At 41.0% G+C, this 23581-nt stretch overlaps 1 protein-coding gene across 4 annotated transcripts in view; it reads left to right on the top strand.

The window, feature by feature from the left end:
• The window catches only part of SMARCA2 (SWI/SNF related BAF chromatin remodeling complex subunit ATPase 2), a 151163-nt gene that overhangs the window by 104201 nt on the left and 23381 nt on the right, over positions 1–23581 (top strand). Inside the window, exons 1-3 of one of the 4 annotated variants that reach the window (XM_017883511.1) lie at positions 11373–11513; positions 12722–12817; positions 14576–14793. In XM_017883511.1, coding sequence (XP_017739000.1) covers positions 12725–12817; positions 14576–14793 — 311 coding nt within the window. In that variant the 5' untranslated portion in view covers positions 11373–11513; positions 12722–12724. Of the gene's footprint in view, positions 1–11372; positions 11514–12721; positions 12818–13169; positions 13526–14575; positions 14794–23581 lie in introns of those variants that run through there. The other 3 variants (XM_017883521.1, XM_017883530.1, XM_017883501.1) reach the window with 3 other exon arrangements.

The following is a 23581-nucleotide window of genomic DNA, read 5'->3' as shown; positions in this document are numbered from 1 at the left end:
CTTTAAGTTTATCCGTTTTGTGTTTTTTTATAAAAAATTTTTTTTTTTTTTTTTTTTTTTTTTTTTTTTTTAAAGAAACAGGGCCTCTGCTGGGCACAGTGGCTCATGCCTGTAATCCCAGCACTTTGGGAAGCCAAGGCAGGAGTATCAGCTGAGATCAGGAGTTCAAGACCAGCCTGACCAACGTGGCAAAACTCGGTCTCCACTAAAAATACAAAACTTAGCTGGGCGTGGTGGCAGGCACTTGTAATCCCAGCTACTCGGGAGGCTGAGGCAGGGAAAATTGCTTGAACCCTGGAGGCAGAGGTTGCAGTGAGCTGAGATCACACCATTGCACTCTAGGCTGGGCGACAGAACCAGACTCCGTCTCAAAAAAAAAAAAAAAAAGTAGGGCCTCACCCGGGCTGTAGTGCAGTGGCATGATCACAGCTCACTGCAGCCTCCCTCAAACTCCTGGTCTCAAGTGATTCTCGCACCCCAGCCTCCCAAAGTGCTGGGATTACAGGTGTGAGCCACTATACCCAGCCGTGAATGAGAATCCTAATATTAACAAAGCATGCTGTGAGTGTACACTTGCCTCCAAGTTATAACAGTCTAGCCCTCACCAAATACAACAGCATTTTTGTTGCTGCTGCTGTTTTTAGAGAAACTCACCCTTTTGGAGTCTTGTATTGTTCATGCTGTTCGTAGAACTAAGAACCCAATTTCTTTTCACAGTTAAATTATATTCATTTATGTAATTAATAGCTAATTGAATTAATGTAGCTCCAGTAATAAGTATAACTAGCGTCAATATGTTTGGGAATACAGCTGAGCATTGGTATTTGAGCCAAATGGCAAGAGCAGAGTGGCCCAGACAAGGAGGGTCTCTGCAGTGGGCAGAGTCATAAGTAGAGGTCAGTTGAGTGAGCCTCTTAATTTCCTTCAGATTTATTGACTGTCAGTTGTGTACCCTCTAAAATGTTCTCTAGACACTCCATTTCTGGAACACATTTTAGAGGTGTTTTCTTTCTTTTTCTTTTTTCTGAGACACAAGCATATGCCACCATACCCAACTAATTTTTTTGTTTTCTGTAGGGACAGAGTTTTGCCATGTTGCCCAGGCTGGTCTCTAACTCATGGCCTCTAGTAATCCTCCCGCCTCAGCCTCCCAAAGCACTGAGATTACAAGTGTGAGCCACTGTGCCCAGCTTATTTTCTATATATCTTGCCATTGCCCATTAGAGCAGTTCGTGTTTGTCTCTTCTGAGCAAATCCTTGACTGTGCTTCAGTTAACCTGGTCTCCTGGTGTCTCCTTCTCTGCCACCGACTCTGTTCATGTTGATTTCAGCCATGTATTACCAGCAAAACAGCTAGTCCTGGCTTGGAATACCAAAAAGCTATGGAAGCCATGCAAGGCCAGAATACAACTTAGTGTGTTTATTAGTAAAACCTGTCTGTATTAGTCCATTTTCACGCTGCTGATAAAGACATACCAGAGACTGGGAAGAAAAAGAGGTTTAATTGGACTTACAGTTCCACATGGCTAGGGAGGCCTCAGAATCACGGTGGGAGGCAAAAGGCACTTCTTACATGGTGGCGGCAAGAGAAAATGAGACAGATGCAAAAGTGGAAACACCTGGCCGGGTGTGGTGACTCACATCTGTAATCCCAGCACTTTGGGATTGGGAGGCTGAGGAGGGCAGATCACCTGAGGTCAGGAGTTCAAGAGCAGCCTGGCCAACATGGTGAAACCCTGTCTCCACAAAAATACAAAAAAATTAGCTGGGCATGATGGTGGGTGCCTGTAATCCCAGCTACTCGGGAGGCTGAGGCAGGAGAATTGCTTGAACCTGGAAAGCGGAGGTTGCAGTGAGCCAAGAACACGCCATTGCACTCCAGCCTGGGCGACAGAGCGAGACTTGGTCTCAAAAAAACAACAACAAAAAATGGAAACCCCCGGCCAGGTGCCGTGGCTCACGCCTGTAATCCCAGCACTTTGGGAGGCCAAGGTGGTGGATCACAAGGGCAGGAGATCGAGACCAGCCTGGCTAACACAGTGAAATCCAATCTCTACTAAAAATACAAAAAAATTAGCCAGGAGTGATGGCAGGCACCTGTAGTCTCAGCTACTCAGGAGGCTGAGGCAGGAGAATGGCGTGAACCCAGGAGGCGGAGCTTGTAGTGAGCTGAGATCCTGCCACTGCACTCCAGCCTGGGTGACAGAGCGAGACTCTGCCTCCAAAAAAAAAAGAAATCCCTTATAAAACTATCAGATCTCGTAAGACTTATTCACTACCACAAGAACAGTATGAGGGAAACCGCTCCCGTGATTCAAATTATCTCCCACCGAGTCCCTCCCACGACATGCAGGAGTTATGGCAGTACAATTTAAGATGAGAGTTGGGTGGGAACATAGCCAAACCATATCACTGGCCATATTCACCTTTGTTCTTATTGTTTTGTGCTTTAAAGTTAGAGATTCATTTTAGAGTTTATTGTATAGCAAATTGTGTTTGCCACATATATGTAGCTCTTAGCTAACCAAAACTCAAATTTTGTTTTGCATTTTAGCTTTATTAAATAAAGTGGGATAGACATACTTGACAAATAACCTTTTATATACTTAGCAACAGCATACAGACTAGATCTGAAATTATTGTACGTTTCCAAGTTGGCTTCTCAAATTTAACTAGAACTGGACAGCTCTCTACTGACACTCTAATAATATGTGTATGTGCATCTATATGTATATATGTGTACGTACATGTATGTGAGTACATGTGTATGTCTCTATAGCCTAACCAAATACTTGTGTGTGAGTACAAGGAATTAGAACCTCCCTGGGCTGACCTAGTCTTCTCCTTCATACAGTATACTTTTTGCAAATCTCCTGTTGGCCTCTGCTTATTCATGGCTGCTACTCATAACATCCCCGGCATAATGCTACCTTATGACCTTTACTCAACTTCTGCCATACCAACTGGACATGTTCTTCCACACTGTAGCTCAAATTCTTAATAGAAGTGAACTGACTGGCTCAGCCAATCACTCTGACTGTGCTTGTGCAGAGACCCTCATGCCAGGCCCCACACAAGCTTAGAGACAGGGTACTCGGAGAATGGGGGAACATTCTCATCTCCATCAGGTGAGATTAAGACAGGTAGCAGCTGCCTGATACAGAAGATGGCAGTGCAGGCAGCAGATGCTGTGGGTAGAGCAGTTTCCCTTAGATTATAGGATGGCAGGAAAGAGAAACGCTGCGATTGTTTACTCCAAGGGGTGTGTTATAAGTGCATACAAGCAGCCTTGCTTTGCACCATTCCATATGTACACATTCCCATCACTGGATATAGTTAAACACAAATCCCTCAATGACAAATTTTAGTTACCCTATGTAATAGTTTGCTAGGACTGCCATTACAAAATACCACAGATTGGTGGCTTAAACAACAGAGATTTATTATCTCATGGTGTGGAGGCTGGAAGTCTGAGATCAAGGTGTCAGCAGGTTTGGTTTCTTCTGAGGCTTCTCGCCTTGGCATGGAATTGGCTACCTCCTTGGCATGTGTATATGGGGTTGTTCCTCTGTGCATCTGTGTCTTAACTGCCTTTTCTTAGAAAGACAGCAGTCACATAGGCCTAGGGCCCTTTCAACTCTTTAAAGGCCCTATCTCAAAATATAGTCACAATCTAAAGTCTTGGGTTTTAGGACCTCAATGTATGAATTTTAGAGGGATGCAGTTCAGCCCATAACACTATAGTATAAGAATTGTGAGTCACTGCACATAAAACACAGACTTTGGGGCTAACTATTCACAAATCACTGTGTACATAACACATGTACATTTTGATCAATAACATCACTTCTCTCAGTCTGGTGGTGATTTGTCAGTGTCTGTTGTTCAGTTCATGCACAGACAGCAAAGCATGTAGTTGTGTTGCTGCCTTCTTAGTGAAAACATGACATTACAAAAAAATAGTTCATTAGGAGAGGGAATTGACCACCAAAGATGAAAGTGCTGCAAAGAAACAAGTAGTAATAATGAAGGAAGTGAAATTTGTTGTGATTAGATGTGAAAATGGCAATAGGAAAATGAAGATAGCACAAGACCCAGGCCTCCATGAAACTACAGTACAAACCAGATTGAGACTGGGCACAGTGGCTCATGCCTGTAATCCCAACACTTTGGGAGGATGAGGTGGTTGGATCACTTGAGGCCACGAATTTGAGACCAGCCCGGTCAACACAGTGAAAGCCCCTCTTTACTAAAAATACAAAAAATTGGCTGGGCACAGTGGTGCTGCATACCTGTAATCCCAGCTATTGGGAGGCTGAGATATGAGAATCTCTTGAACCCAGGAGGTGGAGGTTGCAGTGAGCCAAGATTGTACCACTGCATTCCAGCCTGGGTGACAGAGCGAGACTTTGTCTCAAAAATTAAAAAATAAATGAATTAAAAAATATATAAACCACACTGAAAATGTACAATGAATATAAAAAAGACAAGGTAAAGTCATCTCAATATATTTTAGCTTAAATTGCACTAGGGACAAATAACCACTTATGATTGAAATTGAGTATTTTTTTTGTAGACGGAGTTTCGCTCTTGTTGCCCAGGCTGGAGTGCAGTGGTGCGATCTCTGCTCACTGCACCTCTGCCTCCCGGGTTCACGCCATTCTCCTGCCTCAGCCTCCCGAGTAGCTGGGACTACAGGTGTCTGCCACCATGCCCAGCTAATTTTTTGTATTTTTTAGTAGAGACAGGGTTTCACCATGTTAGGCAGGATGATCTCAATCTCCTGACCTCGTGATCCACCCGCCTCGGCCTCCTAAAGTGCTGGAATTATAGGCGTGAGCCACCGCGCCCAGCAACCGTAATAATTTTTAAAATCCTGCTTAGTTTGACTAGTATTCAGGCCAAAGTGTTGAAGTTAGTTTCTGTATTAAAAGAAAATGGTAATTACATGGAGACTATAGGATGACTTTTGACTGCCAGTAAAGCTGGTTTCATTGTCTCATAAGTCAGCATGAACTGATGAATGTTAAATGGTCTGATGACACCACTAGTGTAAATAAGGATGCCGCTATGAAATTTCACCCCGAATCCCAAGATGGAGGCAGGTTTATGATGATCCTGGAATATTTCATGCTGATGAGATAGATCTTTTGGAAGACAACCATATCAAGCACTTAAGTGAAGAAAGGCTGGGTGCCATGGCTCATGCCTGTAATCCCAGCACTTTGGGAGGCTGGGGCAGGTGGATCACCTGAGGTCAAGAGAGTTCGAGACCAGCCTGGTCAACATGGTGAAATCCCATCTTTACTAGAAATACAAGATTAGCCAGGTGTGGTGGCTCGTGCCTGTAATCCCAACTACTTGGAAGGCTAAGGCAGGAGAATCGCTTGAACCTGGGAGGCGGAGGTTGCAGTGAGCTGAGATTGTACCACTGCACTCCAGCCTGGGCAAAAGAGCGACACTCCATCTCAAAAATAAAAAATAAAAATAAATAACATCGGGTACATTGGCTTACACCTGTAATCCCAGCACTTTGGGAGGCTGAGGTGGGCGGATCATCTGAGGTCAGGAGTTCAAGACCAGCCTGGTCAACATGGCAAAACCCCATCTCTACTAAAAATATAAAAATTAGCCGGGTGTGGTGGCACACGCCTAGAGTCCCAGCTACTTGAGCGTCTGAGGCAGGAGAATCGCTTGAACCTGGGAGGCGGAGGTTGCAGTGAGCCAAGATCACACCACTGCACTCCAGCCTGGGCAGCAGAGCCAGTGAGACTCTGTCTCAAAAAATAAAAATAAATAAAAGAATTTATAAAAAATAAAAAGAATTTATGTGAAGGAAGATGTAGGATCACAAAGTGGCCATACAGGAGAGATTCTAGATATTCAGCCAGGGAACATGGTGAAGGTGAACTTACCCACATAAATGAGGGATGCGGTTATCAAGAAAAGGATGAAGATGACCCAGAGGAAGTGATACTGGCAAAAACAAACAAGAAAAACAGAGTTACACTGAAGGAACTCAGCTATTTCACGACATCGAATGGCAAAGGATAAAATGTTGGAAGCCAATCCAAATTTAGGAGTATGGCAGTTTTCCAAGGCATAGAAAAGATGTTTATTCTATATCGTAAGTTATTTGACAAGGAGAAGACAAGCACTGTTCAAAATACCCTGGATAGGTCAGACGTGATCTCTCGCTCCTGTAATCCCAACACTTTGGGAGGCCAGAGCAGGAAGATCACTTGAGCCCAGGAGTTCAAGACCAGTGTAAGCAACATTGTCTAACCTGGTCTCTACAAAAAAGAAAATAGCCAGATGTGGTGGTGTGCACCTATAGTCCCAGCTCTCAGGAGGGTGAGGTGGGAGGATTGCTTGAGCCCACGATGTTGAGGCTGTAGTGAGCTATGATTGATTACACCATGGCACTCCAGCCTGGGCAACAAAATGAGGCCCTGTCTCAAACAAAGCAAAGCAAAGCAAAATACTCTGGATAGAGTTTTTTGGGTTTTTTTGTTTTTTGTTTTTTTTAACAGAGAAATGAAACATTTTAATGCTCCATGTTTCTAATATTTTAAATTAGTGTACTAAGCAAATGCATATTTTACTATTTTTTTCTTTTCCCTCTACAAGTATAAGAGTTTTTAATGTTTTGACATAAATTTTTTAAAGTTGTGGAACAATAATTTCCCATTGATTATTAAAATAACTGTGTACTTTGATGGTTACTTTCATGGTTCCACACTTCTATGCAAAGGAGTGTGTATGAGAGAGAGAGAGATCTTTGCTGGAAGTGTGTATATCGTGTGTGTGATCTTTGCTGAAAGTCTTCCTAAGATACATCATGTTATGTTTTTACTTGAATTATTCACCTAAGCCTGGCAAGTATAAGTTAGCATTTTCCTGATGGTATAGTCGTCATTAATAATGTTATTGTTTTCTGCTATGACGTAGAACAGTTTGGTAGCTAAGGGTGTGGTTTATGCAGCCAGACTTCGAGTTCAAATACTGAGTCGTCGTCTTTCTTTTATATGATCTGGAAGAAGGTGTTACATCTCTCTATGCCTCAATTTCCTCATCTGCAAAATGCAGAGTGTAAGAGTGCCTACCTTTTTAGGGTTATTGTGAGGTTTAAATTACTAAATGTACCCAAAGCACGGAGTGGCTGGCAACACAGTGAACACTATGTGTTAGCCAATGTTGCTGCTGCTGCTGGCAGGGACAATGGTGGGAGTAGTAGTAGCTGCATCAGTAGTAGTAGAAGTATTAATGATGCTGTGTGTCTGAAGATTTATTAAAAGTTGGGGCTTTTTTTTTTCTCTATTAGAGCGCCTCAAACTACTATGCTTTTGATTTCTTCTGTTGCTTTATTTACGTGTTTTCCTCTCTCATTATTGGGCTCTTAATGAACAATCTTTGCATTGGCTTCAAGAACAACTACCTCATTCTCATCAGTGTCTGATTAATTTGCTGTTCTTAATCACTATGGGTGTAATGACCAGAAAGTCTGACTTCTTGCAGTATCATGGAACCCTGGATCGTGGCTCAGTTCCTCATGGACAGCCTGTCACAGGGAAGCCCAGAAAAGAACCATTTGTTTTGCTCAGGCCTCACATTCATGAAGGTGCCTCTAAGTTGCCATTTGACACTATCTCCAAATGAGGTTATGCTCTTAATAGTTGTATTTTATCTGTCTTGAAAGCATTAAGTTATTCTTTGTGAGCATTACAACTGTATTAGTTTGTTACCCTCTTTTGGCATTTCATTTTAAATATACTGAGAACCTTGAAGTACAGAAGTGGTCCAGGCCCTTCTGAGGAGCCCTGCTCAACAGACAAGCAGGTGGAGTTCCTGACTGTGTTAAGAGTAGATGGTAACTTGATTGATGATCTCAGGATAGGAAAGCAGAACTGTATTTGTTGCAGTTCTCCATTGTTTCTCTAAGTCTCTTGCGGGCTCTCAAATTCTCTCAGGTTTTTTGATTCTACCCAAGGAAGCTGAGCATAGCATGTGCCTAACTTGTAAGAACAAAGGTGTCAATATTTCACATTTATAGTTTGGTAGGGTCCTCAGGGCCAGATGTTTTGTGGGCCAACCTCTCCTAAATCTAAAAATCATTCTCCAAATAGAGTATATTGTGTTTAATACTGCTTAAAAGGTATCAGTCACATGGGTTCTTAGTTGAACTCATGGCTAAAATAATTTTAAACTCATTTTCTTTTATTTTTTTGAGACTGAGTCTGGCTCTGTTGCCCAGGCTAGAGTGCAGTGGGGTGATCTCGGTTCACTGCAACCTCTGCCTCCCAGGTTCAAGCAATTCTGCCTCAGCCTCCCGAGTAGCTGGGACTATAGGCACGTGACACCACACCTGGATAATGTTTGTATTTTCAGTAGAGACAAAGTTTCACCATATTGGCCAGGCTGGGCTTGAACTCCTGACCTTGTGATCCGCCCACCTTGGCCTCCCAAAGTGCTGGGATTACAGGCGTGAGCCACTGCGCCCAGCCATTTTCCTTAACCCAACCAAATTGCTTTTAACTAAAATAGTGTGTTAATTGACCTTGTCTCAGATGTGTAAGCCATAGCTCCCCTTTTCCCTTCCTTACCCACCTCCATGTGCTTATGGCATATGGGAAAAGAGAAACCCCCCCCTTTTTTTTTTTGCAAAAGTGATCTGAGGTTATCGATCAGTAAACTGGAAAACCCACTGCACCAGAAATTCGAGTAAACTGTGGCTCAATTTTCTTCCCCTTTATGGTCAGCTTGGTACATTTCAGTCCCAACTCAGGGAGAGCCAGGAGTGCAGTTGGCATCAAAGTTGCCTGACAGATGAATGAAATAAGAAACAGAGTCCGTTGAGTTAATGTCATCAGTTTTATTGCACCATGGGGTTGGGGGGAGGGTGGAATCTATATCCAAACAAGTTCTTACCCTTCAGACCAACTCATCTCTTGAATATGGGAAGCATTTGTTAACAAAAGTATAAGGTTTGTGAATAGTTATGTCCTATATACATTTATTTTCTTACATCATGGATATTTCCTTAATAAGCTTTGAAAGAATAAATGGGGATTTTTGAAAAGTTCTAGCCATTGGCCAGGGCAAGACTGAACGTGCTATCCATTGAAATGTTAAAAGGGTTGAATTCTGAAGGAAAGCTAGCAAGATTTCGCTAGTATTATGTGCTGTGTGTTGAGGTGGTAAGAACACGTATGAACCTGCAGTTGCTGGGGTTTAATTGGGGTTAAGTTGTTCCTTAATTTAGAGAATTTGATTTCTTTTCAGGGATTTTTTTTCTTGTGGCAAAATACACATAAAATTTACGATTTTTGCCTTTTTTGTTTCTCTTTCTTTTTTTTTGAGACAGTTTTGCTCTTGTTGCCCAGGCTGGAGTGCAATGGCACAATCTTGGCTAATTGCAACCTCTGCCTCCCAGGTTCAAGCAATTCTCCTGCCTCAGCCTCCTGAGTAGCTGGGATTATAGGGCATGCGCCACCATGCCCGGCTAATTTTGTATTTTTAGTAGAGATGGGGCTTCTCCATGTTGGTTAGGCTGGTCTCAAACTCCCGAACTCAGGTGTGATCCACCTGCCTTGGCCTCCCAAAGTGCTGGGATTACAGGCATGAGCCACCACACCCGGCCCATGTTAGCCATTTTAAGTGTACATTTCAGTAACATTAAGTACATTTACATTGCTGTGCAACTGTCACCAACATCCCATCTTCAGAACTTTTCCATTATCTCAAACTGAAATTTTGACCTCATTAAGCATTAACTCCCCAGCCCTCTTACCTTAGCCCCTGGTAAACACTGTTCTCTTTTCTCATCTCTGAAATCATACAGTATTTGCCCTTTTGTGTCTAGATTATTTCACTTTAGGGAATTTGATTTTATGCCAGTTTCTCTAACAGGTTGCTTTTGGAGACAGTAATAATAAAAAACTTGACTGTCCAAAGCCCTGAGTCTGAAATTCTGCATCCAAAAGTGCTACAGTGTGCATTAAACTGATTAAAATAATGTGACATCTTTGAGGATGAGCTCTATGTTCAGCTTTGTTGTTTAAGATTTATATTGTAAGAAAATCTCTCATGCTTGAAAATGTAAATGTAAAATTCCACTGTTTTGTTGGCATTGCTTTTCTTGTTTGGGAGCTCTTTACCTGTATTATTGGCTTCCAGGGTCTCAGCAGGGCACAAGGGATATTTAGCCTGTCTGAATTTGGGGATCAAGTTTGGTGATATGTGAACTGTCCCAAGAAAGCTACTAGTATAATATAATGGTCTTAACCTGCATTCTTGAATGCTTAGCCCTGGGCTCTGTAACCCCACCCCCATACCCAGCAGCATCCCAGGGTCCTCTTCTGGAATCCAAGTAGAGTTCCTAAGGGAGGAGGATCCCCAGAGGGAGAAAGAGAAAGTGTCAGCGGACAGAAATATGATACCGAAATAGCAGAGTTAGTGTTTGAGTACTGATTTTCCCGTTTCACATGGAAGAAATTTCCATGCCTTGTCTCGATATCTTTAGAATTGCTCCTTTCAGTGTTAAGATGGTTTGTTCCACTGTAAGGGCTGTGCCACATGGCTTGGTGGACTTGGAGAGGCGGAGGTGGAAACAATGCGCAGGAGTTGGCCTGGGGCTTTTTGTTTGCGTGTCCCTCTTTACCTATTCATAATCATGGATCCCCTCTGCTTTGTGATATTGTGAACCACGCATAACAGCGCCTCTTTACACCACCGGGTTGAGAAGAAGGCGCCTGAGGCTGACTTTCTGGACCTTCCGTCACGCAGTAAAAGATGTGGTTGGTGTGTGTCAGGATGAGAGGGCCACAACTGGACCCACGTGTGGCCGCTTCCCGGGTCTGCCATGTGCTTTGCTAGCTGCAAAGTGTTTCCTCCAAAACAGCTAATCCTGCATGACTGTCTCCTGCATTTTGTTGTCAGAACGTGCACGCTGCTTTCATAAGAACTAATTGAAGAGGGAGCTAGTTTGCATCTCGTTCTTGCATACCCTGAGTCATGAAAAACATTTTCTCTTAAGGAAAATTGAAAGAAAGAAAGAAAAGAAAGAGGGCCAAAAAAAAAAAAAAAAAAAAAAAAAAAAAGAAAGGTTGCCATCCAGTGGAGGAAGGAGTAATTCCCAGCTTCATTCAGGAAAAACGCAGGCTGAAATATGCTTAACTGTTTTAACTTGACTGGGGATTTTTACCACCATATGGGTTTTTTTTCGTGACATCCGGAGCCAAATGGGTGCAGTGTGCCTTTAAGAAAAGAGGTGCCTCACTAAACTTCGCTGTAGTTGTGTTTCACCGTTTCGGTAGGGAAGGAAAGTGTTAATTTCTTATTTGTACACTTTTTTTCCCCGACTTCCTTCCTATTCACTTCATTAAATCTAGAGGCAGTTCAGCATGGGAGCCGTCTGTATGTTGAATTAGGGCTCGCACTCTTGCGCAACACGTCACCAGTCGGAAACTGGGGGTTTGCTTCTGTGATTTATTTCATTATTGTGCTGGTAAAAGGTTTGGAAGGGAATTCTTTTGGGGTAGTACTTTAGCATTGTGTAGCAAGTTTTGGGTTTTTTTGTGTGTGCCCCCCAACCCCAGCGCTGAGTTTTGAGTCAGTTGAGCCAGTTTAATAAATAATTTTTTTAAATAAAAGAACAGTTTAAAATCTCCATGAATAATTTTACTTACATGCAGGAGTAATCTTACTCTACTCTTTATGTGCGAAAAGCATTGGGAAGTATTTAGTGAATTGATTTCCATTAGAAAAAGACCCTTAGAAATCACAGAACATAAAGCACTGCATATGGATGTGTTTGGGGTCTTTGGGGAGGAGGGAAGATGTTTTGTAGCTCTCTGCATTCCTGCATAAAACCTTAGTTTAAGGGGAATAATGGTCAGTACTTTGTGTGTTTCCTTGTAATTCCAGAACCTAAATTTAATAAGAATCTGCACGTATTAGCAATTGTAATAAAAATTGTTTCAGTTCTGTTTGCAATTTAATTTGTTTTCGCTTCTTAGCCACTCACAGATTTAGAGATTTAAAAGTCCAAATATCACAAGCTTATGCTTGTTCCCTCTTTTCAAAATTGAGGGGGGTGAGAGTAGAAATATCCTTTTTACAACTCCCCCCAACTTCATTTATCCTACTGAGAAGAAAAACAATGAAAAATTTTACAGCATGAAACTGAAAGTGAAGTGTTACAGTTGTTCTGGATTTTCTTTAAAGAGCAGAATTACATATTATATTAAAATATTTGAACCTTAGAACCATGTACATTGCTTTTATTTACATGCATTTAATTTTTTAAAAAATTGTCTTCTATTTTAAAATCATTTCGACTGCTCCAAACCATGCTGCTATTTTTTAAAAAATAAGGTATAAAATACCAAAAAAGCATACCTTGTTTTAATTGTTTAAAATAAATTTGAATATTAATTTGTTTTCTTACTGGCTTAATTGTTAAAATGCGAGCAAGAATCAGAAACCACCTGAGCTAAAATCTCTAATTCTGCTGCCTGGAATAATAAGGGAAAAAAATATGATAAGTAGTTGTCAATATTAAAACAGGCTGAAGGAGGAAGCCTTCGGGCCTTGTAGTAGGTAGAATGAAACAGCAGATTTGAGTATCCACAATCCTTTCAGTATTAAATTTTCAGTAAAATAAAATTACTTGTATATGAAAACATAGCCTTTCCCCAGCTCTCTTTTTTTTCCTGATCAGCTGATGAAGAGACTAGCAGCTCGCTGCTTTGCTGGCTTGTTAATTTTATCCCCACTAACTGTGATTTCCGATAGCCGGCCTGCTGATAGTGGTAAGGTAAATATCCTTTTTCGTTGCCGTCTTGAAGATTCAGTAGAACTACATCCCAGGCATGTGTAGGTGTGTAACACATCAAAAGCCGGTGTTCTCCGTATTTCTGTGTGCAACTGGGTGCTTGAGGAGAGCAGTACCATTAACTGTTGACAGCCTTGCATGCTGTATTTATTATTAGCATGTTCAGCCTCCAAGATATGCGGGACAATTTCCTTTTCTTAATCTTCGCTTAGCTGCAGTGTGTTTAGCTGTATAGTGGGTGTCCTGCTTTTTAGGCAAATGAATATTAATGCAATAATGTGAAGCTTTTTTTTTTTTCCTTTTCCTTTTTCCTCATAACTCATCAGATCTCGCCTCCTTCATAGTGGTTATCTGAACACTGTAGGATCGTGATGGAAATTGTCTTTTGATTATTAAGGCCTAGGCTCAGACTGTCCCTTAGGAATCTGTCTGTGTGCATGTTGCTTCTATGGATTTGCACATTGGAGGATGCATAGAAAACATATTTTTTAAAAAATCCCTCTGGCATTTTTAACATGCCAGGTTGTTTTGTGTTCTGCACCAGGTTTTCTTCACAAAACCTTTCTTTTTCAGGAAGCATTGTACATAAGTGAAAGAAATTATGTCTGAGCTGTAATCACTCTTTATATTGATTGTTATACTCACATGATCATAAATATTAGCCATGTTTGGTGCTGTGGAGAAATGAAGGTAATTGCCTTATGATTAGAGCTCTTTCAGCTACGAGAAAGGATTGATTATCATTTGCATACTGGAGGCAATATTGAGAGGCAGGAGGAACAAATAACAACATTAGTTATTTTGTGTGAGAGAGCAATCTCAAAATATAATTTAAAGATTTTTTTTAGAACATTTCTATGTTCAAATTTTATGTTCTTTTCCCCCCCCTTTGCAGTATTTTCCTCTATTTTCTTCTTTTGAGTTTTGAGATTTACCAGGAAAAAAAAAAAGTTTAAACTTCTGGGTCTGTCACATGGATCTTTTAGCCCTTTATGAACAGGTTTCTTTTATACCTGGTTGTTTTTATAGCTATTTTATTATCTCTCTGCATTAGTGCTGCTGGCTGTGGTTTAAAGCAAGCGTTTGCAGGTAATTGGAAAAAAGTGTTTATTGTTTGTGAGTGTGTGTGTTCTTTATCGAATGATTTAAGTGCGTTTACCAAGGAATGTGGCTTTGTACTTTCCCGTTTCCTTGTTTACTAATTGCCACGTTAGAACAAAAATCTAGATGGAATTTTGATTTATATTGTTAATCATGAATAAATTCATGCAAAACCTCAAGAAAAGGTCAAAGCTTATATGCTCGTGTGGATGTATTCTTAGGGATTTTTTTTTCATAACCCACCCCTCGTTTTGTTTACCTTTTCCTTCCCTTACAGTAATGAGAAAATTAGGGTCATGTTCTTAAACTGAGCTAAAATTTCATCTGGATTCAGTTATCATCAAACACTTGAATTTATAGATCTTTTAATATTTGTCATATTCTTCTTTACTGTGAGTGTTTTGGGCCTTCAGTGTGTTTTGCTCATGAAACAGACTTGAGTTAAAGATGCATTTATCCAATATGGTAGCATTTCTTTTTTCTTCTTCCTCCACTGATTACTGTTAAATTTTACTTCTTTTTTTTGGTTAATTTTTTATTTTATTCTAATTGTTGAAGCTATATATAAATATACACATACTGTTTTTGTCTTGGTTATTTTCTTGTCTTGAATTTTTCTCCTTTGTTTTCAATGAACAGGCCATTGAAGACGGCAATTTGGAAGAAATGGAAGAGGAAGTACGGCTTAAGAAGCGAAAAAGACGAAGAAATGTGGATAAAGATCCTGCGAAAGAAGACGTGGAAAAAGCTAAGAAGAGAAGAGGCCGCCCTCCCGCTGAGAAACTGTCACCAAATCCCCCCAAACTGACAAAGCAGATGAACGCTATCATCGATACTGTGATAAACTACAAAGATAGGTGAGTGAGTGGTTCCTTCACCTTGATCATCTCTCACCAAGATGCCGAATGGTGCTACCTAAGGAGGGAGCAGTTGTTAAGTTATGCACTTAGGTTTTATTAAGGTTCTTTCTAGTTTGTGTTTTATAGCTTTCTTTCTTTGTACCTGTTTAAAATGGCCACTATTGCTATTTTGTATGATGTTTCATCATGCATTATTTAAGATAGTTGAAAATGTTTAGTTTACAAAATTTTTTAAAAAATCTAAATTAGAAAAGGATTCTTAAGAACCTCTGAAATACCATCTGAAAATGAAGATATTTCAGATGAAAGGGATTGGAAGGATGGAGTAAAATTATTTTTTTGAATTGAATTGTTAGAGAAAGAAGAATCCTAATATATTTAAGGTAAATAGTTCATGTTAAGACTGTTTAAAGCAAAATGGATGCTTTCTAGTAAATACAGTTTCTTCTTTCCTTCCAACACTTGAATTTCTGAGCTCTTGTTTCAGTTATCTCTTTCTTCCTAATACCACATAGTCAGCATGGTCTTTCAGCAAATTTACCTTTTTCATGGGATTTTTGGATACAGACTTTGAGCAAGCTGTGTTGGACACTCCTCCCAGGCCATTTTAAACAATAATTATTTGAAAACCAAAGACACTGTAGGGTGTCAGACGCATACAGTAGATGAACTAGTTAGGCTACACTTTGGTTAGTTGACTTGGTTTCCACTTTATTATCACGTGGTAATGTTTGCATTTGAAGATGGCTTCTAGTTTCAGTTGATAATTTGACAGGAAACAGGCATTTTCACTCAGTTGCATAGTGGTATTAATCGGTTTTTAATTACCAGTTGAAAAAATTTTTTTCTCAAGGGGGTGCATCATTCCTGGAGGTACTGCAGTACCAGGTAGATGTGTGGAGTTGATGGAGCAAGCTCCTGTTCTAGCTCCCTGCTTCCAAAATCCACTTAACATGTCCTCAGATAGAGGAGGAATCGGATATTAAGCATGTAACAACAGATACTACACTTGATCTTAGCCAAAAGGCTGAGCAGTTAGTTACCAGAAATGTTTGACATTAACTAGTATTGCTCTGTACCCCTGTGATTAACATGAATAACTACATTGTGTTTTTAGTTTTTTATTATGGGTTTGCTGAATACATCATAGGAAAAATTATTATAAAATTAAGTAGTATAAAAGCAAGAAACTTTTCCACCGTGGGGTTTTGCTGTTAAGCCTTTCTTATCTAGAAGGAGTTTTCAGAAATGGGGAAAGAGGAGTAGGTGGAGATGTTTGTGAAAAGGCTAGAATTTCTTGCTCCATTTTGCCCACCAAGTCTGTCAGATTTTGTGCTTACTATTTTCCTTTTTTCAAAAAATAAATAAATAATTGCATACCCTTTGAGGTTTCTGAAGTGGCCACGAAGGGCAATCCTATTCTCTTGGGTTTGGACCAGCTGTTCATTAATGAAGGGGAATGACAGCAATCCAGGAAGGAAATTTTGACCACAAATCCATGCTTTGTCCAGAGTGAACATGAAAACTTCCTTGTAAACCATGAATCAGTAACTCTCACGTTTCTGTTCACCCCCCAGGTCCCGTTGTATATTTTGCCATAGAAAGGGACGGTATTCTAGAAGCCAGCTTGGATTATTATGCCTTATTTTCTCAGTCCCTGGTTTAAAGCAAAATATTACTAAGTAGAGAGCATCACCCTGCATATACATCAAACTTTTTTGCTTTTGTCTCAGGAGAGTGTAACATCTGTTTCTCTGACCAGATGTGCTGTGATGTGTGACAGGCATTTTGTTCATTACTCGCTGAGTGAGTTGAGGGCTGTTGTAGCACTGAGAAGGGCCAGGAAAGTCCTTGGAGGTTGAGAACCTAGGCCTTTCGTTCTAAGGTGATGGCTGTGTCTTTCTCTAGTGACATAAAAGAAGTCACCAACAGGTGGACTACATACTGCCAGCAGATTTATTTGGTTTTTTGTTGTTTTTTTGAGGGGTGGGGGTCAGCAATAGATAAACCTGGAGAGATTTCTTGCAAAATTTCCCTCCCACCCCACCCTTTTGAAAAACCTGAAACTCTGGCGGCACTTTGCCCAGCTCTCCCTAAGGTAGCAATCAGTAGGCATGAAGAAGTGGCCATCCTTTCATTGGCAGCATTGCGCTCTAGGTTGCCACAGTCCCCATCACTCCCTATCATCTCTTCAGTATGGAGTGGGTTACTATTTACCATCATGCTTTTTACGCCTGGCTCACCTCATTCATTTGTATTACCTGCAGGCTCCATAGCCTTTGAGTTTATGACTTCCTGGTGTCCGTGGCTTATGGGCTGACCACTTTCCTAGAAACTATCCAAAAATACAGAGTGGTAGGAGATTATATGCCTTAAACCTCAGCTAAGCATTGCACAGTGGTTTAGAGTATAGACTCTTGTCTTGATTTAACCGCTTGCATTTGAATCCTGACTCTGGCATTCACTAGCTTGGGGACAGTTGAGTAATTTACTTAATCTTCCTGAGCCTCAGTTTGCCCATCCAAAAAAATGGGATTCATTACTGTGCCTGCCTCTAGAGTCCTTATGAGTCATCAAGGAGTTAATGTAACTCAGGTTCTTTGAACAGTTTCATTATTAATAATCAGCCTTTCAGACTTTGAGGCTGATCAGGTAGGTGAATGGACCTCTGAGCACTGGAAAGAAAGTGTCCTTGCTGATGCTGGTTTCTGTGGTTTTATTTCTGGAAACAGAAAATGCAGTTTCAGTGGTACTGCTTATTGAGTACGTCTTTAGTTGTACTGTAGGTAAAGGGTATTTAAATATTTCAGCATGCAGATATTGAGTAGTTTTTTCTTTTTCACTTTTCCTTGTTTTATTTGCTTACTTACTTTTCCTTAAAAAGTGTCCTGGTAAGACACATTATATTAGCTCCCACATTTAGATGCTTTCTGGGGAGTATGTACTAAATTTCCCACCACTGAATGTTTCATATACATTTCATGTTGGTAATCCTCTAGAAAAAGCACCAACTATTTATATTTTGTATTTCTCTTTAACTTGGTACTCAAGTAGGAGGCAGTCAAATTAGGAGAGCCTTAATTAGATACAGTATCATATTTTTGGTTGGTTTTAGAAAACGCTGCTGGGAGATGTACATTTCACTGTGTTGAGATTTTTGCACCATTAAAGTCAGTTACTTAAATAGTAACTCAACCCACCTGTGAAAGAAATACCACCTGTGCTAACCTCCTTCCCATCACTTTGGTCGAATGTTAGGGCTCTGACGTTCATGTAGATTAACAGCATATTAAATAAGAACTGCCATTTATATTTAACTGATATATAAGAAGAATTAATTAGCTCTCATGAGACAGTTGTTTAAAGTTCATGCATGATTCTGGGGCAGATGTATCTTGATATTTTCATAAAGAACTAAGATCATTTATGTGTGTATTTATTGCATTTCAGTCCGTGATAGGACTTGTTTTTTAAAAGGAGGGTACTTCTAAAAATCTGACCCTGAAGAGCCAGATATTGTGTGATTCATAAATGTAAAATCTTTCTGCAGTAACTGCTATTCAGAGGTAGTACTGGTCTGCTGCTACTGGCCCCCATCATTTTATTTGCACAAATGGAAAACTTTATATCAAGTAGTATCAGAAGGCTTTGTTTTGACCTGTTAAGCATGCTTTGTTTTCTGCTTATTTAGAAACTTTTAGAAACTCATATTCTCAATTGATGTAATATTTAGCCTAAGACTGTTCTTTGAGAAGGGATTCATCCTGTTTGCATTTGTACCTTTGAAGATTGCCCCTGGGATGAGATGTAGAATTAGATGGTGAAGAGTAGAGTCTATGGAGCTATTCCAACTCTAGAGGCTTTTAGTTACTTGGATAAAGAAAAGAGAGAGAGATTCCTAGAGACATTCTTAAAGTTGGAAGGGACATTTAGCTCTGCCTGGCCCAACTTCCCACAACACAAATAAGTCCCCCTGCACCACCTCTGGCATGTGGTCATCCACCTCCCTGTGGACCTTCCAGTGTGAGCTCCCTGCTTCAGAGCAGTTCTTGGCACCCAAGGACAGTTGTAAACACATCGCCATTTCCTACATTAAAAGGGATGCAGCCCTCTGACCCCTAGCTGTTTGTTCTAGTTGGAACCTCGGAGAATAAATCTGCTCTCATTCTGAGAAATATCCTTTAAAATGTATCAACAAGCATATATATGTCAGGATATTCTTCTTCAGGCTGGAACACTTCACTTTGCTCTCTGAGTGATGCCTAGACATTGGCCACATTCCAGTCTCCTAGTGTCCCATTTAAAACATAGCACCCAGAACTCCAATGGCGTCTTCTGATCATTAATTGCAGGGTAGTTAGCTTCCTTATTCTGGACACCAGAATTCTGTTAGCGTAACTCAAGAGTATGTTTACTTTTTCCAGCAACCTTGACAGAGTTAACTCATTGAATATGTGACTTGTTGAAATAAACCCCACTCCCCACCCCAAAACACACATACACAGCTCTGATTTCATATGAATACTGCCAAGGTTAGCTTTCAACTAAGCCTAATGTTTTTGAACCTATACCCGCTGACTGTATTCTCATCCCTGTGTAGTTCCAGCCTCACTGCTTTTTGTTCCATCATCCTCGCATGTTGCTGTACCTCTAAATTTTATTTTTTGTAAAAATTACATTTACGTATCTTAAGTTTTTGTCATCCAAAGATTTGATATGAGATATTGCTTAGAAACTTAGACAAAGGACAGGTCTCTGTGACATACCCCTGAAAATCACTTCAGGTTGACATGAATATATTAACCAGTAATCCTTAAGGTTGGTTACCCATCAATGAACTCACATAGCCATGCTGTCATGTCACCCACATTTATCCTTTCTCAGCATTATCAAGAAAGGCTAAAACCATGATACACCATGGCTATAGCCTTTCTTTCCAATCTATCATCCGAGAAACCCTGCCGAAAAAGTGAAATGAGGTTAGCTTGCCATGGCTTTTTCTAAGAGACCTCCTGCTGTCACTTAATGATGTTATTTATCTTTTCTAAATAGCCCTGTGGCATCTGAATGATTTCTTCTAAATTTTTACCAAGGGTCAACATCAAGCATAACAGTCTCAAGTTTTCTTTCTCATATTAAAATTGGGACATGTGCTTATCTCTAGTCTTCTGATTCCATTTTTATGCTCTGTGATTTCCTAAATGTTATTAGCAGAAGCAATCTACATGCTTTTCCAGGATGTAATTAGTTTGCAACTGGACACTTGAACTTACTTAAAGTGGCTTGATATGCTCTTTCTATCAACTCTCCTATCAGGAGCTTTTGTTCACCATTTATTGTGCCTTGCTTTTCAAATATGAGCGTTGTTCTCATTCCTGAAGAATCTGGAAACAGAAAGTAAGTAGGGTGTCGTCACCTCCTCCCTCTCTATCGATTGTTTGAAGACAATTCTTTCAGAAGCAGTCTGCAGGAAGACCAGCCCTGCTGTCTTTAAAAGGGTTTGGACATCAGGTCTCGCCTTGAAGATGGATGCAGCAAAGCGGTGGAGGAGGCAGGAGATACCTGCCTGGTCAGAACCTGGTCAGTCCAATTGGTGAATACAGCCCCGGTGCACAGTGGAGTGGCAGCCACGTGGCTCCTGCCTCCCTCTTTAGTCTCTGCTGTCTTCCCCCAGCTGGGAATACGTTCTTCTTGCCCCTAAATTTAATAAGCCTTTGTGGTATCTCTGGGAATTGTGGTAAGACTCAGCTTGTCCTGAATTTTTAGTTCTCACATTGGAGAAATTCATTCTTTCTAGAAATATTACCATCATTTTTTTCTTATTTCCAGCACCATACTGTTGAATATAATTATAAGGTGAAAATTTCAAGTACTTACCCCCACTAGCTCATCGTGCAGTGGAAGAGATAGCTTTCCTGTGGGATATTACTGAAGAGGTAGCTGGCCTGGGGGATTCAGGGAAATAGGGGTCATATGAGCCCCATTATCTGAGGATACAATGACATTACCTGGTGCTTATAATCAGTTTAGGACATTATAAACATTTACCTGGAAAAATGAGCTTTTTTTTTTTTTTTTTTGAGATGGAGTTTTGCTCTTGTTGCCCAGGCTTGAGTGCAATGGCACAATCTCAGCTCACTGCAACCTCCACCTCCCGGGTTCAAGCAATTCTCCTGCCTTAGCCTCCGGAGTTGCTGGGAGTACAGGCGTGCACCACCATGCCTGGCTAATTTTGTATTTTTAGTAGAGACAGGGTTTCACCATGTTGGTCAGGCTGGTCTCGAACTCCTCACCTCAGGTGATCTGCCTTTCTCAGCCTCCCAAAGTGCTGGGATTATAGGCATGAGCCACCACGCCTGGCAAGTGATCTGATACGTTATTACAGTATAGCACCTTTCTAAGAATTTGGTAAACTGCAAACCTGTGGACTTATTGTACTTAATTCCTATATGTACTAAAAAGTAATTTGCAGCATTTTTCTCATTTTGAGTAGGATCGAAACTCGGTTGAAGGCCCACATGTAATCAGCCCATTCTCCAGAAGGGCAGGGCTCTTATTTTAAAATGTTGCCTTGTTCCAAGGCTTTCTCTGCCTCGGAAGTTCTTTATTTGAAGTGTGTTAGGTATTTACTGTGTCGAAGGCTTTCCCACACTGATTATCTTCTCAAGGCTTCATCAAACCAATGGATCTTTACACTGGCATTCATACTGTCTTTCTAAAATAAGTTTTAGTATCATACATTTTAAACCAAATCCATGTCATTATGTAGTAGTATTTTTTGTTGCTTTGTTTTAGGGTTTTAAAAATTTGTATTTTTTTCCCCCAAGCCAATCAGATGGCTGACTTGCATGGACTCCTTATCAGAATGATTTGAAATTATTCTACTGGGATCTTCGGTTGTTCAGAACTCATTGAGTTGTCATCTCTGTCAGTCTTAGATGACAGAGCCACGCCTAGCTCTCTGAATTATTGACAGTCTATTCTGTAGAGTGTCTAAGGTAGTACTTGTTGTTTTCAGGTTTTCCTCCCATGACTTTTGCACATTCGGCGATGACATGGTCTACTTAAGCTTCTGTGTCTCCTTGGTCAGCACCATCATTAGCCCAAGGTCCTAAATGTGAAATAATAAACACTTTCCCAATTCTCTGCCTTACTGCTGACACTCAAATACAGAGTGCCCTCAACATGCTTCTAATTGTCCCTGCAAGACACCTGTTCATCTGCCTCCTCACACCCTGTCTGCCTGAGGCCCTTGCACTGCTGGCCTGGCCTGGCAAGCTGCAGGGTGGACTGTGTGCCCTGCTTCCAGTCTCTTCCTCCTGGCTTCTTTCTGAGGCACCTAACTGGTCATTTCCTATTGTAACTTTAGAACTCTTCACAGCGGCCTGTTGCCTATCCAATGATGACCAGACTTCTTAGCATGGGAGAACTGTTATCTTCCACAATCTGAACCTTCAGATCTTCCCAACTTTTTTTCCAATGCACCCCTCCCAGCTCTCCTTAGATTTCAGACATTCCAAATATTTCTGTATATTTTGAAGACAGCACATACACTTCCACCCCTCTGTTGACTGGTTTATGGGTTTATGCTTTTCCCTCTCTGCAACGCCCTGACTCTCAGCTGACTCTAAAGCAGAATGTGGCAGTGACTCTGAGAAGAGATTTATATGTGGACAGGTATAGGCTGTGAATGCCAAAGGGTGCTGTCTACACCTCGGGAGATCTAGAGGGTATGGAGGTCTTCCCAGGATCTGTGAACCCTGGCAGCTGCTTCCCTGCCACCACACAAAGGGACACCAACATAGCAGTTTCAAAAATCCTCAACTGAAGAGGCTTTTCTAGAGGCTTGTAGAAGTGCCCAAGACCCCAGGTGGTGGTTTATTTTCATTTCCCACAGAAGATCATGAATTCAGCGATCTATTGAAAGGGAATAGAGCTCTTGGAAGCAGAGCTGACTAGTTAGATGGTGTTCAGACCCAAACTGGCTGATGCTTGGAATACCTTCTATGTGCGGGCTACTGTAACAAAGCACTTTATCCTATTTGATTTTTATACCTTTCTGAGGTAAGTATTTTCCCCATTTTACAAATGAGGGGCTAAACTCAGATAGACTAGCACTACCTTCCCAAGATCACACGCACCTGTAGCCAGCGGCTGCCTGTCTTCCACCTTCTGGAACAGTGAATGGAACATGTATAGAGGGAACAGGGTAACAGGAATTTCTGTGTGTGATGGAAGTAGGAAAATCCCAGAAAGTTTAGGAAATCTACTTTCCCCCGATTTTTGGAGAACTGTGTTATTGTTCCGAATGAGGTTCCAAACATAACCCCGTGTAATCTTCCTAACAAGGCAGGTTGGTGAGGAGACTGAGGCTTGGAGAGTAAAATGACTTAGGCCAGGTCGCCCAGCGTAGGAAGAAGGAGCCGGGTGGGGACGAGAACCCAGGTCTTCTGACTCTAGTGTTCTTTCTACTCTACCGCAGGTGTAACGTGGAGAAGGTGCCCAGTAATTCTTAGTTGGAAATAGAAGGAAACAGGCCAGGATCTGTCTTGTATTCCCCTATCTCTAAATACAGGTATTCCCTCGGTACATGAAACAGATTGAATCCTAGAATCGGCCTTTGGAAGCAAATGTCTTCGGTCACCTCCTGATCACCCCTACTTGGAGTGCGGGATAGAGGCACAGATACTCTTGAGCACCTGTCATGGCTTCTGAAGTTGTTTGTGCTGTATTTTAATCTGGCTGTGTCCATTCTATACATGTACTTCTTACAGGGGTATTGGGA

Source organism: Rhinopithecus bieti, unplaced genomic scaffold (genome assembly GCF_001698545.2).
Source record: "Rhinopithecus bieti isolate Rb0 unplaced genomic scaffold, ASM169854v2 scaffold_641, whole genome shotgun sequence".
In the NCBI taxonomy this organism is placed as follows: Eukaryota; Metazoa; Chordata; class Mammalia; order Primates; family Cercopithecidae; genus Rhinopithecus; species Rhinopithecus bieti.
Note: the sequence above shows the minus strand (reverse complement) of the source record. Positions and strands in the feature narration are given on the sequence as shown.